Consider the following 17,027-nt stretch of genomic DNA (forward strand, 5'->3'; position numbering starts at 1 on the left):
AATAAATGCGAAAATCTTCTAGTTTCTAGAAATTTGATATAGTTCCTTTTTACAAAAGTGATTGTGAAAAGAGGGGTTGAAAGTTTTAACAGCCTAATAGTGGTAGATATGGTTGAGTCTTATTAAAAACAGCAGGTGATTAACAATAAAACATTGATTTTACAAATTCTGAATAAATATGTCATACAAAGTCGGTCAACGCGTTGAAATACCTGGTAAAGATTGTCAAGGTATAATTGCTTATATTGGTTATCCTACATTTGCAACTGGAAAATGGATTGGTGTAATACTTGATGAACCAAAGGGAAAAAATAATGGCACTGTCAAAGGGCAGCAATATTTCAAGGTTTTTATTACTTATTTATTATCTTAATATATACAATCGTACAGTTATTTTTTATAAGATTTATATGAAAGTGATATTGCTAATATTATTGTTACTTTAAGTTAATATTATTAACATATCTTAGTATTCTATATTGATGTTATTAGTGTCCAGATAATCATGGAATGTTTGTACGACAAACACAAATCATCCTGTTGGATGAATCTGGTAATAGAACAGATCTTGCCAGTCCATCTTCAGCGGGTAGCAGTGCTACAACACCTGATGAAGGCAGCGCAGTCAGAGCTAGAAGCCGTCTTAATAGGTTTGTGCTTTTACATTTTTATTATTTACTAATACAATTTAAATATTATGATATATATATATATGCAAAAATTATATTTCACGTTTTATATTTCTTCTTACAAATCAAATAACTTTTGTCTTAAATATTCCATTCTATTTATGAAGATAAATTCATCATTCGACAATCAAACTCATTATTTAGGTGCCCTATGCTGTATACTATCCCTGATTAATTTTTATACGATAGAAATGTGTTTATATGGATATCTGCACATGTTTGTATATGTATGATATAATTCCCCAAGTAGTTATAGAAACATACATAGATTTATGTAATCAAATGTGTAGATAGTTCAATTATTAATCGTATAACATAAGAGCACACTTTTTATTCTTGAATCTTGTTATATTCTTTAATCAAATAATTTTTTATTTATCTTTATATAATAAGGATAAAACTTTGTCTTTTTTATGCTAGCATGAGTATGCGTCGAAGGAATGAACCTACAGCGTAAGTTTATATCTGCACTTTAAAATAAATTCCATTATTATATATTCGAATTCTTAACTAGCATATCAAGTCTAAAATCTTTAAAGAATATTATTAAAGATTTACATTATACAGGATTCACCTATATTTTACTATTATAAACATAAAATTTATTATTTATTCATTATATCATAAAATTCATTGCACATACTTTTATATTATTATTTGCAAAACAATTTACACCAATTATAATACTAATTACCCTTTTGGATATATTAATGTAACATTAAAATGTATATGCTGCTCACAAAAGAGTACGGAGAAAAACATCTCCAGCACAGATTAACCGACAACAGAGTGACAGACTTTCGGGGTAAGGAACTGTAAAATGAAGTGTCTTAATTATTGTATTTTAACGTTTCCATTATTTGATATAGTTTGATATATTTTATCTATGTAAAATATAAGGCATACATGGTCTCCTAAAATAAATAAATAACTAAAAGCATTCAAATTTTTGGTAATCAACTAAGGAGACAGTGTATGCATTATTATTCACGTAAATCACATGAAATCCATTACTTTTTATTCTTATCTAAATTGAACATTTTGTATTTATTTTTATTAATTTTATGGATATGATTACTTTATTTCTCTCTCTTTGTATTATTTGCATTTATGTTCATTGTTAAGCACATTATTAATTCAAATAGTCATTAGATTTTTATTTTATTTTTGAATGAAAAGAGATGTTTAGATATATAAATTGTAGATAAATTAATTAATATATTTATAGACACAACTGAAGCTTCTATATTTTGTTATTTATACCAATATTTGTTTGATACATTTTTAGCTGCATTTACTATTGGTCTGCATTGTAATTATTCTTATTAATTATCAAATTAAATTTTTATATTTGGGATTACAAATGTATAGTGAATATATATGTATATATTTTGATGTATATACTACAAATATTATTATTTGTTATAGTTCTCGATTATCTTTGGTTGGCAGTAAAACACAGTTCAATACCTCGTGCACTGAAAATGTGCCAGGATCTCTGCATGAGCGTAAAGATGGTGGCGAAACACTCATACCAGCTCCCACGGCAACTAAACGAGCATCATTTATCGAGGTATTAATTAATTAATATAAAAATGAACACTACCAATAGTATAAATTATATATAGCTTGGAGTGTCTAAACTAAAATATGCTTTATATGTAAAGAACAATTCATTTAATACATTTAATTAGGCAGAGGTGGGAAATCTTTCCAATATATGTCTTTTTAATTATAATATATTTAGTTGCAAGTTTTTCCAAACTGAATTCAAAGTCTTCAAATGTGTTTGTACGTTATTATAAGTACAGTGACAGATGTGTAGCAGTGGTAGTAAGGAGAAAATATTATTGTTCTAATTAATAAATTGTCTAATCAGGGGCATATACACTTAACACACAAAATTACTATTAAATGTTTTATAAAATATTTTTAAATAATTTATTCTATTTGTTTAAAAATATTTCAAATTTGACCAGCTTGAAAGTAACATACGTCAACTAACATCTTCCACAACTTAGATTCTAATTTCTAAAAGAATCACATAGAGAGAGAAAGAGAATGAAAAAGGGGGAAAAGATATGGTATTTGAATATAATATATTCGTTATTTTTTGCATAAAATTTTGCAATTACATTATCTTTCTGTACTCACAAGTCACTGTTATGAAACTTTTTATCACACAGTACATCCAAAATCATTTCTAGCACAAATTATTACACATTATTTTGATATTAAATTTGCTTTTAAACTAAATAATATATATATGTATATATATATATATTTTATGTCTATTTAGCTCATTATAAATACCATATATATTTTGTATAAAAATTTATTGAGAATCATGAATTGATTTGCCGATTTGTAACTAATAATTCACTGGATAGTAGGTTCCCCGCCACTGCGATAAGAAACAAAGTTTGAATAATAATACAAAATATCTGGTCAAATAACTTTACATCCCATTAATAAGTAAATTTACATTTGAAAATTTGTGTTTTTCTCTAAATTAATTGTATATTAATCATAACTACAGTATACATATTTTACCCTGTGATTCAACAGTAATAAAATAAGTATAGATTTCCATGCATGTGCTTTCATATGGTCAGAGAATTTGAATTTCAAATGGTCTAACATTGAAGCATTTTGACAACTGTATATCACGAGGACAAGTTTAAAGGAATGCACATACGTGTTTCAGAAGTCCCCTAGCACGAGCTCACCTTCCGGCAAAAAGCCAAAGGCCCAAGATGATCACAATAATGTAATTAATACTAATTAATTGTAATGTCTCAGTACTTAACACATCACCTTTCTGCCCCTGTACTTTCTCTCATACTAGTTGTATGTCAACAATATTCATAATCATAACACATGGCCATAACAATTTTATTATTGCACTTTAATGGATTTTCTTGTATTTACAGATTATAATATTAATTTCATTTAATTCTTTTTCATACTCATCATTTTTCTTTAATTCGCTTAGTTGATTGTGTTTTACGATGGTTAGATGATTCACAGTAAATATACACAAGGATGGGGTATTTATAATTAAACAGTTTTTAAAATTTTACCATAACAATCTATTTCTCTTTAATTTAATCAAAATAATAATATTATTAATAATAATAATAATGATGATGATGATGATGATGATGATGATGATGATGATGATGGTGGTGGTAGTGGTGGTGGTGGTGGTGGTTGGTGGTGGTGATGATAATGATGATGATAATAGCAAAAATGGTGGTAATAATGTCAAGCATTATTGTTAAAATTCATCGAACATCAAAATGATACAAAGGTGTAATTTTGCTTGACCAGTTACTTTTTTTTAAGTATAGTCATAGAATTAGATATTTAAAATAAAAAGATTATAGACATAATAGCTACTATTGTACTTTATGAAGGAATAGCAAGCCTGCAATATGTCATTAAAACCAATTGTACAGACTGTTCCAAAAGTCATTATCCTGTTAGAAGATGCTACTATGAGTTATAAAAGAAAATAAATAAATGATGACTTTAGGTACATCCTGTTTGGAATCAAAATATTTTTTAGAATTGATAGAACATTTCTTTAGCCCTGATGTGCCTAAAGACCTATTAATAGGATGTCTTTACACTTAATAACTTGTATGGGAACAAAAAGGAATGATAATAATTAATTTAAAGGGCATTAGGCATAACTGGGTTATGTCTTGTTGGTGTCTATTGTCATAACTAATATCATTAATCGTTTCAAAAAGAAACTAATTCTACTGATTGCATTTGCAAAAACATATCGTTAAACACAAGAGTTCACATATATGCATCTTAAATCTATAGAATCGTTTATTGTTATATCATCATACCTGGATCATTTTCTTTTCTTTTGCTCAATAAATAAATATTAATAAAAAATGAATAAATTTTATACGAAAAAGAATAATTAGATATAAGATGCAGATATTGACCATAGAAATATTGATCTTTCATTTAGAGTTTAGTGGGTGTTTTTTTCTATTAACACAATATTCTAAAATACTTCATCACTTTTATACTTGCACTATTTACAAATTATCTTGAATAATTGTATGTTGTGCTGCTACCTAGGCCTAAATGATCTGAACATACATTTTAGATAATATTAGATTTTTAATGTGATAATAAAAAAGACACCCAAGTATAAGCAAAACATTCATTTGAACTTCTTTTTTCTATAATTTAGACAGGCTTTGTTGAAACTCTGAAACCCCAATTTGTTCCTGGTCAAGTAATGGCTGGTTCAGGTGCAGCCTCTAATTTAGTGGAGGAAAAACTAACGCATCTACAACTTATGCAAGAAAATGAGAATTTAAAGGCTCAGGTATATTATATTTATGTGTATATATATGTAAAAATAAAACTCTTTTTTATATAAATATTGCATTTAATTGTTTAGGTGCGCGATTTGAACGAAAAAGTAGAAACATTAAGAGTGAAGCGGATACAGGACAAAGAGAGAATGAAAGATTTTGAAAAAACCAAACTTCAGTTTGAACAACTTCTTGAATTTAAAGTAAAAGTTATGGAAAGCCAAGTATGTAATAGATAAATCCAAAATGAATTTTTAAAATGAATATATATTTTATATATATAATTTATTTATAAAATTATATTATATTCTTTGCTTTAAGGCCAGTCTTCAGAGGGACCTTCAACGAGCAAAGCAAGAAGCTAGGGAGGCACAAGCAGCCAGAGAGCAATATCAAGATGAAATGGCAGATCTTGCAGAAACTGTAGAAATGGCAACATTAGATAAAGAAATGGCAGAAGAAAAGGCTGAAACGCTCCAGATAGAATTGGAACAATTGAAAGAAAAATTAGAGGAACAAACGCTTGATTTGGAAATTCTTCGTAACGAAATGTCAGAAAGGGTATTACAAAATTTACATTTTAATGCAGCTATTTTTTATAATTATTGTGAATAGATAAGATTTAGAAATTTATTGTAAAATGTAGGCATCAGGAGGAGGAGGAGCAGGAGGAGGAGGATCAACTACAAATGTATCGAGTTATGAGGTAAAGCAATTAGAACAACAGAATAGTAGATTGCGTGAAACACTTGTAAGAATGCGTGATCTCTCAGCACATGAGAAACATGAATTTCAAAAACTTCAAAAAGATTTGGATCAAAAAAAATCAGAAATCTTGGAATTAGGACGTACTAAGGAAAAATTGTCTTCGCGCGTTGAGGAAATGGAACATCAGATAGCAGATTTACAAGAACAAGTATATATCATTTTTATAATATAGGAATTAAAGAAAAAAGATATAATTATTACTAATGAATAATATATGTGTGTATAGGTTGATGCAGCATTAGGTGCTGAAGAAATGGTAGAAATGTTAGGTGAAAAGAAAATGGCCTTAGAACAAAAAGTTACGGAACTTGAAGAAGCTGTTGCAGATCTAGAAGCTTTACAGGTAGAACTTACAACATATATCTATATATATGAATTTATACAGAATTTTAATTTAATAATAAGATTAATAATGTTATTGAATAGAATAAATAAATTTATTTTAATTTTTGTTAGGACATGTCTGATCAACTTGCTGAATCTTCTAAAGAATTGGAATTAGAATTAAGAGAGGAATTAGATCTTGCTCTTGGATCAGCTCGTGATGCTCATCGACATCGTGATGCGGCTTTAGAAACATTAGCAGATCGTGAACTAACTATAACAAAGTTCCGAGAGCTTACGCATCAATTACAAGAGCAATGTATGCAATTGCAAGAACGAGTACAGACGACAGAATCAACTAAATCTATTACACGAGGTTGATTTATAAGATTTATATCAATTAAGGTTACTTACAAATAAACGTAAGGTATATTATATTTTAAAACTATTTATCTATATTCTAGGTGCAGAACAGCAGCTGGCCGAAATATTAGATTTCCAAAAAACTTTTGCGGAGAGTCGAGCGCATACCAAAGCTGTTGATCTCGAAATACGACGATTAGATGCGGAGGAAGCTGAAAGTCACGTGCATTACTTACTTTCGTTCATGTCTCCTGCGTTTTTAGCACGCGGTGGCGATCATGACGCAATCTTAACTCTCTTACTTATCCCACGTATGATACGTAAAACAGAGATATTGATTTCACAAGTAAGGAATAAATACAATTCGACTGATAAAATTGACAGGTAAGAATATATCGCTTAATACAATATTCCATTGCTTTTGATTATTACTAATGTAAAACCTTTACTATCATATTTCTGACAGAGTGAGCGTAATAAAAGGTCATTCCGTGGAACAATATGCTTTCCGATCACGTCTTTGTGCGTGCATGTATGCCTTGCAAACTACTCTAGGATGTTTCGAATCTGCCTTAAATGTGTGCAGTCCAGAAGCATTGCTTAAAGTAGGAGCTGCGTTCCCAGAAATGGTAGTGCAAGAAAAATCAGTGGATTCTTTAATTGCATTAGCCAAAAGAGATCAGCTAGATGAAAATCTTTCCGTGGATGCAGTTGAAAAATGTTGCGAATATTTCTCTACAATGTTTTCGATATTATTTGGAGGAAGTGTATCTATTAATCAAGCTCGCTTAGTCGTTAATGGAACTAGAAGTTTAGGTAGTGCTTGCGATGCCATTGCAACCGAGGCTGCAGCTATAAAAGTTCTCATTCGAGGAGACACTGGCGATATAGGTTTGTCACATATAGAGAGAGATTTATTTTTATAAACATTATATATGTTGTTTTACTTTGATTTACAATTGGGTTTCCTTCATATAGGACTTCTCTGTCAATATGCTGAAACAACTTGTGAAGTAATACAGCAGCACTTGAAATCAGCTAGAAGACGTGTTCCTCGAGATCATACCGGAAGTTTAATAAGCGCAAACTTAGGACTAGATGAAGATTATAGCAATCAATTATTTATATGCTATCAAGCTTCTGTAAAAATTATGAAAACATTACAAATTTTATTAAAAAGTGCATTGCAAGCTATTGTTACGAACGGAGGTGAGTATTTATTTACAAAAATGACAATATAAAAATATTATATAAAAAGAATTAACAAATGATCTCTAATGATGAAATGTTTGATTAGACTTGGATACAGGTCTTGCAGCCGATAAATTAAAAGATATAGCTGCTATGGCTAGTGAGAAAGTCTATGATACTGAAGATATGGGGCCAGTGGCAACAATAAAATCTAGTTTAACAATCATGCAACAGTTTGCAGCTAATTTGGCACAAAGGATGACAGAATGTGAAAACGATTTAGCGATGACAGGGTCTATTTCACAGCAACAAGAAGCTAATGAAACAGTAGCGCCTATATTCTTAATAGCTCAAATAGCAAGAAAGGAAGCAGAGGAAACTAAGATACTCAGCAGGTAATTTATTGTTTTTAAACAATGTCCAATAATAATGAAAAACAAAAATATGAAATATGAAATATTAATATATAAAAAATATGAATTATTAGAAAACTGGAAGCACGAGATAGCGATATACGCGAAGCAAGAATAGCATTACGAGAGAAACAAGAAGAGCTATCTGAAATGACTTTAAGAAAAGAATTAGCCGAGAAGAAATTAACGACGCAACAACACGAGCATGAATTAAATGTAGAAAAATTAACAAGAAAGTTAGAAGAAGCGCAGAATCAACTTAAACGGAAGGTACTTGTCAGTAAGAATTTTTTTTATTGAAATTTGCGAATATTGTTAAAATATAAATATTTTCTCTACACTAGGAGAAAGAATTCGAAGAAACAATGGATCATCTTCAAACTGATATTGACAGTTTGGAAACTGAAAGAGGACAATTAAAAGAAAAGTTAAAATCGTTTGGAAAAAAGACGATGATATCAACATCTGGTGCAGATATATCAGTAGGAAGTTCCTCGTTCATAACAGCCGGAATTCAAACCGCAAACGATAAAATGTTAATGCAAGAAGTAACATTACTCAAAGAAGCTCTAAACAATGAGCACCTGCAAAAAAGAAAATTGTTGTCCGATGCATTACGTGTAAAACTGGAAAGTCTAAAACCGTTGATATCTACGAAAAATCCGGAAACTACAGATGCAAACATCAATGAGTTAGAAAAGAAAACAAACAATCTTCTAAAAGTAAGTGAAAAGTTTGAACTTTTAAATGCTATTTTATCTGCTTGAAACGGAAAGAGTAACTGAATTTATTGATTTTGAAATGATTTTTCAGGATATCCATAATATAATAACGTTCCCTACGGTACCCGACTTGACGCGTAATAAAGTATCTTCAACAAAAACACCAGTACTCGAAAAATCGAAACCTATATATCAATTATTGCAGCGACAATTATTGATTAAACAATACAAAGAAAAGGCTGATAAATTGGCAGTAAGTTATTTAACTAGAGGAGAGTTAAATTAACAGAACATCAATTTTTGTTTAAATTCTACACAGTGTGCAATCAATAATACCCAATACTCAACCGTTTCCAAGAAAACGAATGGAAAAGTCTCATATTCATTCTTATATACCAGTTCGTTTTAGATGAAAAAATAAATGTTTTACAGTTTAATTCAACAAAAAAGAAATTATAGAAAAATATACAAGATGAGCGAGTTGAAAAGTTTGGAGCCTAACGGTGTAGAAAACTATAAACCTGCAAACAACTGTGTATAATTTAAAAAAAATTAGTGTCCTCTCAACTTAGTTTTCGCCTTGTAAGTTTAGTTTTTATTCGTATAATTGTCAATTATTAATATTAATAAATTAATGTTACCAGGGAGAAATACGCGAAGAAGCAGTCAAACGAAACATTGGAGGAAGGGCTGAAGCTCAATTTGCTGTATTTCCAAATCGTGAAATGACGACAGCAATGCAGGAAAATCAAATTCTTGCAGCACAGATAAGTATTCCTTACAGTGGTCCAGAAAAAACACATACTATTGTTGTAGGAAAAAATGAACTTCGACAAGTTCACACTCTTGTATGTTATTAAATTTGTATTAGAATTGTTTTGTTCTTTTAAAAAATCGAATATGTTGGACGTGACGTATTGTTTATATATGTTCTTTTTATATTATCACTAACATATATTTTGTATTATTATTCTAATGGAAACTTTAATTTATTTTGTACAAATAGGATTTATATATATTGCAACTTTAATTTCATAACATGCGCGAATAAAAAGCTGTGATCAAATTTAGTAATTCGTCGTAATTAAGATTGCAAGCTTTCTTAGTATTTATATATTATAATGTGGTGGGATCTGCTATAGATGATCGTATTATTCATTATAATTGTAAATTTATTAATATAACTATATCATTTTGAAATTGCTATGTGAAAAATATATTATCCCATATACGGCATGAAAATGTAGCCATAAATTTTTCTTTGTATCTTAGACATATAAAATAAATTATTGAAAAACGCAAGAAAAATCAAAAAAGGCAATATCTAATTCTAAAAGATGAAAATAACTAAATATTTTCTTTAAAAATTAAAGATACAATTAAACAGTAAGTATAATACAATATTTCAGTATTTATTTATAGAGGTAAAAGGAGCAATAATGTTAATGTATTTTCAAATTGTTATGCATTAAAGTATATCGTACTTAATGTTACTGTCACGATTTCATTGCATACGCACACGCACAAATATGTATATACACCAGAGACAATAATAAGTGCATATATCATTATTTATTTATTAACTTACACATTCGCGCATTCGTTTTCTTGTTTTATAACCATACACACTATTGATTTCATTTATACCTCCCACTAATGATTAATCATACACATTTAGTTTTTTCAGTAATAATTATGCACATTCTCACTTAATGATGATTAATGTTTTTTGCCCATTTGTATTGGATTTCCCACAGGTAATGGAACAATATAATCTATATATGCAACTAACGTTGTTTTCGCATCGCGAGTCACGATAATATTAGCTATTTTTTAAAGTTTCTTCCACCTCGAAGACACGATAACACTGGTATCAATGATGATATATGATTACAATTTTGTCAAAGGCAATCGTCAGGATATATATGTTAAAAATTAAACCATAGTGTTTGAAATATGATTTTAGTTAACGTAAATGGAAAAAAAAAACAAATATTTCGAATTTATTATTATCTATGAATATTGCGACGTTTTAATAATATCCAAGTATCATCTTATTTTTGAAATAAAGATCTATAATAGAAACGTAATAATGACCTTTTCCAGATTTTAACGATCGATTATCTATTGTATGTCGTAGAATTTTGTATCAGGCAATTTTATGAAAATTAAAAAAAGATCAACTCACCAACGATAACGATTAATTCAAGTCAATAGTTATTTGATGAATAGTAAATAAAAGTTATACAATGCAAAGCTTATGTTATAATAGTAAACATAAACTATAATTGCATAGCTTCATCCACATAAAACTATGCAAGAAATTAATCATCTCTTATTTTTCTTCGTTGTCTAGAAAAAAATATTAAATGAATAATACGATTACAAACTTAATATTTCTAATTTAATTCAGGCAGACTAATAATTGAATCTGCAACAAGTCTACAACAAATAACATTCTTTTTACAGTAATACCATTATATATCACTGTTGCTTTCGATCAAATACGCCGATGACAGAAAGAAAGAGAGCTAACTATAATAATATTAGATAAAGTTAATATCCTTTTGTTTTGCCTCTAATTGAAATCGTATAGCATATCTCAAGAAAATATGCAACTATTGTTGTCTTAATATTAATGTATTTTAGTACAATTTTATTGACATATTATTTGAGGTAAGAAAAATATTAACATTTCTCGCAAAAGCCCATTCACACTATATTCGTATTACATATTGGGAACAAAAAAAAAAATATAGGAAGCAATTTCTGTACTTATTTGTCAGTACACAAAGTAATGCTTTTGTGATTTTGCAAAATAAATTTTCAGCTATTTTTGTATTTGTTTTCTATTTGTAGAGTAAATACAAAATTTTTATAACGATTTACTCGAGCGATCATTCAAATGTGGTCTCATAAGATGTTCTCTCCTTCTTTCCTCGAAAAGAATGCATTGGATTCTCGTATTATATATGTGCACTTTCTAACAAGATCTTCGGGTAATCAATATCTTTATTGTAATGATAATCAATGAAATAAACCAGTTATCAAAATAATGGGACAAGCCACGTTTAGTCAATTTTCTATGGATGCTTAACTCGAAGAGAAAGAGATGGTTTCATCGAAAATCTAAGTACTTAACCCTTTGAAAGCATACTTCTTTGTTTCTTTTTTTTTGTTTACATTTTCTACGTAAGAATAATCGAATAAAGGAAAAAAATAATAAATAAAAAATCACCCTGATGGTAGATGCATAATACCAACAAGTCTAAAAGGGTTAAATCACTATAATGTTTTGTTCTTTTCTCATCCATAATCGTGCATTATATATATTTTTTCACTTTTATAAACTCCGAAGTTCCTCCGCGGTCATTAGCTTTCTCTCTTCCTGGACTGGAGAACCGCTTGATATAACTCTTCGGACAAAAATTTTGATCAACTTGTTCACCTTGTTTAAGATACTTCTGATCATAAGTGGGGTTGACGATAGTTAAATGCCACAGCTTTAACGTCCTCCTATGATGATCATTTGTTCAATGATCGCATAGTTATTATACAGACCCAGACAAAATACTTAATGTATTTGAATATTTCGTATAATTAGAAAAAGAAAATTCATTTAACTTTTTCATTGGTGCCTTGGTATAAAAAGAGAAACATGACAATAGAAAACACATCAAATATTCTTCCAACTTTATACAAATCTACTTGAAATTTAGTATGCTCACTTCAGAGAATGTGTAAAATGTACATTTTCTTTTAATAATACGAAATATTAAAATATTTCAAGCAGAAAACATCCTACTATAGTCCAGCACTAATATGAAAATTTGTTGTTACCTGCTGGAGCGTTAGATTTAGCAGATGGCTGAACTCCACCTTGTACTTGCGTTTGAATGGTTTCTCCAACTCGACCGTGTGTATTTCCAGATGTACCGCCATTGAGACTCACGCACGTGCTTGTTACTTTCTGCTTTAACATTGTCCAGTCAAATGTATAGTCGTACTGATGATTTAACGTACGGAAAAGTATACGGAAAAGCTGACGTAGATACATATAATCCGGGCTCTCTTCGAAACGTAATCCTCGTGTATAATTTAGATACATCGCAAACTCAGCAGGAAATCCCTATTGATCAAAAATCAATTTAGCCGTACCAAGTAAATTTGTAAATGTATAAAAAGAGATTATTATTTCATCGATAAATTTGAAAACATGCCTTGCATAAAACTTCTACGGGCGTGGACATTTTCTTTTCACTGATTTTTTCATACTTTTGTTTTTTAGTTGCAGCTTTTAGACCTTGCCAAGGCAATGATCCCCGATTAAAGTACATAAGTACATATCCAAGCGATTCCATGTCATCCCGACGACTTTGTTCAATGCCTAAATGAGCATTGATGGATGCATACCTTGCCGTGCCTGTTAAATTTTTATCTTCTCGGTAGAGTATATGCATTCTCGAGTGGCTATCTCTATATTTCTTAGCTAGTCCAAAATCAATGAGAAACAGCTGAAACAGATTTTGCTTTTGCACTCGTATTTTTTATTCGATTTATCCGGAGAAGAGAAGACATTTGAAATAATAAACAATAGATTTTATCGAATTACTTATCCTACAGAGTATTTATCGGAATACCCATATGATGTGAGAATATGTTACCTTATTACAATGACGGCCGATGCCCATTAAAAAATTATCCGGTTTTATGTCTCTGTGAATGAAGTGTTTACAATGAACAAATTCGATTCTACCAATCATCTGGTCTGCCAACATTAAAACCGTTTTAATTGTAAACCTTCGAGAGCAAAAAGTAAAAAGATCTTCTAGGGATGGTCCCAAGAGATCCATAACGAGGACATTGTATTCGCGTTCCGTTCCATACCTATCGATTAAAATATAATTTTTCAATCTTATTGATCCTAAAAACGCTTCAAGATTATCAAATGTTACATTTTTGCTCATATACAGTATATAAACGTAATTCTTACCAACGTATATGCGGTATTCCTATACCACCATGTAATATTTTATATAATTTTGATTCGTACAGCAATTGAGGATGCCGTGCACGCACGTTTTCTAATTTAACAGCAACTTCCTAAAAAAGAAAAAGAAAAAGAATAAAAAAAACCACAAGATCATAACATATTTTACGAAGTTAGATTTTTTAATTACTTCAATATTTTGAAATATTTACAAATGTAGTCTGTCGTCGTAACATTCTTTTTTAATGATTTTGTTTGTTTATTGTTTAGAATAGAATTGATGATGTACAACTGATAAAATGTAATGGCCATACAATTCGGAAAATGAAATATAACTAATCTTATATTAAGATATCTAAATAGAGATTATATTGCTTTACTCGACAAACATTTAGTTTTGAATTTCCTACCGAGGCATTTATAGGAACAATTTTTTATGAAGACTGCAAGAAGCTTCAGCAAAATATATCGTCACCTAATATAACTCTCGTTACTGTAAATATCAACAAGAAAAGCAATGATAATAGTAAAAAACGAATTCGACGAGTATTTGCGATGTGAAATGCTTTTTCCTTAATCTGTATTATTTACAATTTTGTAATTAGAAGTAAAATTCCTGTTGCAAGTCAAAAGTGAAAATACATGATAGTCTTGAAGCTAAAAATACTATAAAATCGTACACTTTTGAATACGTCTGTTTCACATTTCAAACCGACTCTCTTTTACTGAGAAAAACAATCGCAAGTTAAGAAAGAAGCATCTAATATGTCCGAATCTATATTTACGAACTACTCTTACCCTGAAAGAATATTTTGCTTTCTTTGTCCACCGAAATTTCGTCGAATAGAAAAGTCGTAGAATAGAAAAATCTAAGTAGGACTCGGTACTACAATCATTTACAGCTATGCAATAATTTATACATAATATAAGAGAAAAATTAATGAAATATTAACTACAGAAAGAAAAAAAATACAAACTACAGTCATATTTAAAGTACTCGCAATAACAAACAATATATACATTAAATTAAACTATTTTCATTCTTATAAGTTATAGTAGTAGTTAGCATTGAAAAGTAGCATATATCGTTGATTTATTTTTGTATGATTTTAGTTTGCAGTAGAACAACGTAATATAATCTATATTTTTATAGAAGAATCTCTCTCTAACTTACCATCTATCTGCATTATTTTTTATGACCACTAAAAACTATTTCGAATACGTTTAAAACAATTACAAAAGATACTAATTGTTTAACTTTTATACCCAAATGTAGTTATATTTCTAGCTACTACGATTTATCATTAGGTTAATAGTTCTTTATACTGTTTAATATTTGTTTGTTGTATATCTGTCAAAAATATTATAACGTTTTATTTATTTTTAATATTTAAATTTATATAAGTAGATTCAAAACATTTTCCTGAAACTATAAAAGATATATTAATAAATGAAACCAAAAAACACCTTTTTTTTTTATAAAAAGAGATATTATATATGGTTAATTAATTAAAGATCTACTACTAGCAATCTTTTAAGAATTTATTTGAAATTTCTTCGATAGAGTTAAGAATCAATCAAATAGAATCATTTCAAGTTAAATAGATTTTGATTGAATTTATCATTACAACTGCTTCAATATTTTTCATATATATATACTACCTATAAAATTTAATTATTATATTTGAAAGACTATTTCAATGTTTTGCATGCCTTTTAAAGGCCTTATAAAAAAAGAAAGTAATTCGCAAGATAGAATTATGATAATATTTAAAAGATATATCTATTCTACTCTATTACATAAACCTCGTTAATCTATTTATAGTTTTATCTCTTTTTATTTAGACAGAGACATAAGTGTTGATCGAACATTACTGCACAATCGAAAAAAAAACCTATGTATGGTATCGACTTAATTTATCGACGAATATAATCATCTACATCGTGAAATTGAAAAAAAAAAGAAAAAAGGAAGAAAAAGGGGAAATAAAAGAAAGAAAAAATATAGTAAGAATGATATCGAAAGTAGGGTATTTAGAAAAAAAATAATAAAAAAAGAAAAAGATGTGGAAATAATGTAAGGGAGTAATGTATATACTATGACATACCATCAGTAATGAAATGGTTTTTCTTACCTCGCCATTAGCGATGTTGATACCAAGATAAATATCGCCAAAAGAACCCGAACCGATTTTCCTCAAGAGTCGATATTTTCCAGCCACCACAAAATCGCTCTTCCCCATTACCAGCGTCACCGCCGACGCCATGTCACCCGTGGCTTCTGTACGTCTCTTTAGTTTAACAACGCTTTCCTGTTCCCCCTGCGCACAGTCCTAGGAAAAGGGAAAAGTAACAGGAAGTTTGACTCGATCCGAAACTCCCGTTGGAATATCGTAGCTCTTAGATCAGAGCTTTTTAGCTTACGCCTGATGATATCTAGTGACGTCTTGACGTTTCCTACGTGCCACGAAGGCGTTTGGGATACGAAATTTCCTTTATTCCGTGGTGAACGTCGGAATATTGTAGGAAAAATCACTGCTGGCACGATGTACCCCACCAGCCCCGTCGATATTTTCCCTTTCGCTTAAACCTAGAAGCAGCACGAAGTAACTGTGAACCGATGTTGGGATACGATGCGTCACGAACAACGAGAGTAAGAAAGAAAGAGAGAGAAACAGTTAATGTGCCAGAGGAAAAGAGGGATAGACGAGACGATAACGAGAGAAGAGGGGAGCTAGGAGAAAGCGCTGCTCAAAACACTTGCTTCTTTTCTCTAACATCTATCATTTTATCTTAAACACTTATTTAACATTTTTCCCTAAATTAGCAACTCTAATAATAGATTAAAGTTCTACTAAGTACCTCTACGCCTTTTTAATCTGCTTCTACAAATTTGACTGCATGAAGTAGTTCGCTTGAATACGCAGTTGCAAACTCCCCATCAGGACCGTACCTACCATTCGTCGAGTACTTATTTTTAACGCATATTTTTCAAAACTTTACATTTCTTTCCTATTTCTTATATATTTTATTACATTATTATTTTTATAATAAAAAATATTCGGATTAATCTAATCACATCATTTATTTTAAATATAATAAGTTATTTTAAAAATAGTATGTTGTTACTAAATAATGTACCATTTAGAATAATTTTTTAAAAATCCCTAAACGATTTTTCTAATCGATATGATTGGTATAAAACATATATATCATCTATT

At 29.5% G+C, this 17,027-nt stretch overlaps 2 protein-coding genes across 6 annotated transcripts; one reads left to right on the plus strand and one right to left on the minus strand.

Moving 5' to 3' along the window:
• The first annotated feature begins 43 nt into the window (after positions 1 to 43).
• On the plus strand, positions 44 to 9,743 carry LOC122524372 (dynactin subunit 1). 4 transcript variants are annotated; one of them, XM_043646594.1, is made up of 20 exons: positions 44 to 346; positions 493 to 650; positions 1,110 to 1,142; positions 1,435 to 1,494; positions 2,118 to 2,262; positions 3,397 to 3,459; positions 4,909 to 5,046; positions 5,122 to 5,259; positions 5,357 to 5,596; positions 5,682 to 5,951; positions 6,030 to 6,146; positions 6,260 to 6,503; positions 6,592 to 6,874; positions 6,957 to 7,381; positions 7,469 to 7,699; positions 7,788 to 8,076; positions 8,169 to 8,364; positions 8,439 to 8,816; positions 8,908 to 9,069; positions 9,461 to 9,743. In XM_043646594.1, exons 1-20 carry the CDS (start codon positions 179 to 181, stop codon positions 9,674 to 9,676), a joined length of 3,954 nt encoding a protein of 1,317 aa, XP_043502529.1. In that variant the 5' UTR covers positions 44 to 178; the 3' UTR covers positions 9,677 to 9,743. The 4 variants fall into 4 exon arrangements, with proteins under 4 accessions (XP_043502529.1, XP_043502530.1, XP_043502531.1 ...); XM_043646595.1 differs by having other exon boundaries at positions 3,400 to 3,459; XM_043646596.1 differs by lacking the exon at positions 3,397 to 3,459.
• A 464-nt stretch (positions 9,744 to 10,207) lies between these two features.
• Positions 10,208 to 16,772, minus strand: LOC122524380 (casein kinase I-like). 2 transcript variants are annotated; one of them, XM_043646615.1, is made up of 8 exons: positions 16,669 to 16,772; positions 16,231 to 16,396; positions 15,942 to 16,139; positions 13,810 to 13,919; positions 13,481 to 13,703; positions 13,037 to 13,330; positions 12,657 to 12,945; positions 10,208 to 12,332 (listed from the first exon to the last, which is right to left on the minus strand). In XM_043646615.1, the coding sequence occupies exons 3-8, from the start codon at positions 16,071 to 16,073 to the stop codon at positions 12,322 to 12,324; spliced, it is 1,059 nt and encodes a 352-aa protein (XP_043502550.1). In that variant the 5' UTR covers positions 16,074 to 16,139; positions 16,231 to 16,396; positions 16,669 to 16,772; the 3' UTR covers positions 10,208 to 12,321. The 2 variants fall into 2 exon arrangements, with proteins under 2 accessions (XP_043502550.1, XP_043502549.1); XM_043646614.1 differs by lacking the exon at positions 16,669 to 16,772 and having other exon boundaries at positions 16,231 to 16,493.
• Positions 16,773 to 17,027: the final 255 nt, after the last annotated feature.

Source organism: Polistes fuscatus, unplaced genomic scaffold (assembly GCF_010416935.1).
Source record: "Polistes fuscatus isolate 324 unplaced genomic scaffold, CU_Pfus_HIC Scaffold7, whole genome shotgun sequence".
Classification (NCBI taxonomy): Eukaryota; Metazoa; Arthropoda; class Insecta; order Hymenoptera; family Vespidae; genus Polistes; species Polistes fuscatus.